The sequence below is a fragment of the Triticum dicoccoides genome, chromosome 5A (genome assembly GCF_002162155.2).
Source record: "Triticum dicoccoides isolate Atlit2015 ecotype Zavitan chromosome 5A, WEW_v2.0, whole genome shotgun sequence".
In the NCBI taxonomy this organism is placed as follows: domain Eukaryota; kingdom Viridiplantae; phylum Streptophyta; class Magnoliopsida; order Poales; family Poaceae; genus Triticum; species Triticum dicoccoides.
Genome location: NC_041388.1, coordinates 684,790,151 through 684,792,925, shown reverse-complemented (window position 1 = coordinate 684,792,925; position 2,775 = coordinate 684,790,151). Strand labels below are relative to the sequence as shown.

The 2,775-nt window shown below is 45.8% G+C and overlaps 1 protein-coding gene across 1 annotated transcript; it reads right to left on the bottom strand.

Annotated features, from left to right (window-relative positions):
* Positions 1 to 453: 453 nt before the first annotated feature.
* LOC119304137 (50S ribosomal protein L11, chloroplastic-like) lies at positions 454 to 2,568 on the bottom strand. The gene is made up of 4 exons (XM_037581303.1): positions 2,303 to 2,568; positions 2,021 to 2,193; positions 1,840 to 1,903; positions 454 to 929 (listed from the first exon to the last, which is right to left on the bottom strand). The coding sequence occupies exons 1-4, from the start codon at positions 2,490 to 2,492 to the stop codon at positions 721 to 723; spliced, it is 636 nt and encodes a 211-aa protein (XP_037437200.1). The 5' UTR covers positions 2,493 to 2,568; the 3' UTR covers positions 454 to 720.
* Positions 2,569 to 2,775: the final 207 nt, after the last annotated feature.

Sequence of the window (2,775 nt, the reverse complement as noted above, 5' to 3'; positions counted from 1 at the left end):
TTGGTTTATTTTCCGTATGGTTTTTTGGTTCTGTTTCAAAATGCATAGACAAGTGACTCACATATAGTGCGTCACTTGTCAGCATCTGAGGTGGGAGTGACCTTTGTAAGGGTGACCTTTAATTACTGACTTCGCGAGTACATGCGATTGGGCTTTGGGCCTCAACGCAGGAAAGGCCGACCACAACCCAGCAATAATAATAGTACTCAAATGCTTCAGACTTTTCTGAGACACAAGAAATGCTTCACAGTTCAGAGTTAGAGTTGCTTTTGCTGTTCCCTAAAAAAAAGAGTTGCTTTTGCTGAATATACAGGAGTACTACTATAATGTTCAGAGTTGAAGCACACGTTTCGGGAGAATTGGATAACAGGAACAGTAGAAACCTACTTCTATTTGAAACCGAGCTATCCACTGGAAGACAAAACATGCAGACATCCACTTTTCAGATTGTTATAGAGCAATCGTGATATGAATTTCAAAACGAAGAAAGTTCCAGGACCAAACATATAGCTGCAGCCTGCAGACCTACCCGCAGCGTGAGAGGGCTCTACGGTACCGAAGCCAATGATTTTACAGCTTTGCTCAGAAAATCACATATGTTTTATCTCTCACACTGACCAGGTGGAAATCCCTGGCACTACAGCATATGTGCGTACAAAAATGAAGCAAAAATGTACAGATGGACATTGCTAAGGTGATTCCAGCGTGCTGGCAAATAGACTAGAAGATCACCTTCTCCTTCTTCACCAGGATCGGCGGGTCAACATCGATGCCCATGTTAGCGGCAGTGCCCGCTATGATTCTCATAGCGGATTCGATGGTTTTGCAGTTCAAGTCAGGCAGCTTCTCCTGGGCGATCGTGCGTACTTGGTCCACTGTCACCTTTCCAACTTTCTCGCGCTGTGGCTCCTTTGAGCCTTTTTCGACGCCTGGGAATCAGAATTAATAAAATGGAGGCAAGGAACCGGTTAGTTCACTGAGCAGTTATCAAACCTAATATAAACTACACTAAACAGAAACTTGGGGAATAAACCAAATGTGTAGAAAAAGGTTAAAAAAACCAAATGTGTAGAAATTTTAGTGGCTAACTTATGACTTGATTATTTTCAGAGAAACTAATGACTTATCAATCCAACAGACAGTATTAAGTTGTGCCAAGTACAGCCAAAAAAGAAACTGTACGTATATAACGGAGTAGCAGATGCGGTTCAAGCTGTTTTTTGCCTGCTTATTTTTTAGCTTTTTTGGCCTGCTTATCAGTGATACAGTGCCTTATGGAACGAAAGCCTAGAATGACAGTTAGGGAAAAGGAAATGGACAGCAAATTTGGTGAAGCTTATATACTCTGTGAACTTGGAGCCCAGTACAAACTCCAATGTTAGCTGAACAGAAAATTTAATGAGTCATGCATATGGCATTGTACCCAAATAATTCAAATAAGCGTTAACTCAAGGTATTAGTTTTGTAGAGGTCCATATGCAATTCATCAGATACAGATAAAGGATCAGTCTGTCCCAGTTGTGTAAAACTGGTATGCAGATAGCAATTCACAGACCACTTTCCCTGTCAGTAGGTTAACACTTTCGTATATGCATTTGCAATTAAAATTATTAATAATAGCATAGTGAATCATTAATCAGTCCCTCTACAGTCTGCACATACTTTTAAAACTCAACAATAGTATTCTCATAGAATTTGAACAAGCTAGGCTCTCACAGACACTAACAAATCAACCTAGCCACTGCATTTACCTTTTGCCCAATTATCCCCATATATCTTCAATTTGGTGCATGAACCTCAAATTATGTACAATTTGATGCTAATCAACCGGGTGCATACCTGCAGCCTTGAGGAGCAGCACTGAGGCAGGAGGCGTCTTCAAGATAAAGGTGAAGCTCTTATCCTGCAAAGATGCAAGGCAATGCCACACGCATCATGAGGACTAACTCACATTACCAATACATTCTGCACACACATTTAACATTCAGACTCGGGGGATTAACCAGCAGTGCAAGCTCACATCGAACACGGTGATCTCGACGGGGATGATGTAGCCGGGCTTGTCGGCCGTCTTGGCATTGTAATCCTTGCAGAAGGCCATGATGTTGACACCCTTGGCACCGAGCGCGGGGCCGACGGGCGGCGCGGGCGTCGCCTTGCCCGCCTCCAGCGCCAGCTTTATGATGCCCACCACTGCAGAACAACACACACATATCGGGCGCGGTTTAGCCGGAGCACTGGACGGGGGCCGGACAAGACCATGCCGGGCGGGATGAAGGTGGAGGCGAGCGCAGGCACGGACCTTTCTTGGGCTTGGCCCCGGGCTTGGGGGGCGCCATGGCCCTGACGGCGAACACCCTCCGCGAGGGCGTGGCCGCGGCCGCGAGCGCCGCCGGGCGGAGGAAGGAGGAGGGGGCGCCGAGGAAGGAGGAGGTGAGCTTCTTGGCAGTCGGGGACGGGAGCCCGTGGAGGGATAAGGTTGTGGTGGCCATGGCTGTGCACTGGGAGTCTGCTGCTCTCTGTTCTGCCCTGCTGTTCTTTCCTATCTTCTTCTAATCTGCTATCTGCTGGGCTAAGGTTAGAGAAGGCGCTGTCTGTACAGGTGAGTTCGTCTTCGCTATGAGGACACGGTTTTCATCTTGTCAATTGTTGGAAATTCATCCACAAGATTGATCACATCAAATTACATGAATACACGCGCATAAAAAACTGATAGTCAAAGAGCCTTTGTTGTGCCCTCTTTTCTTTCTTTTTCTTTTTTTCTTTTCTCTGGTT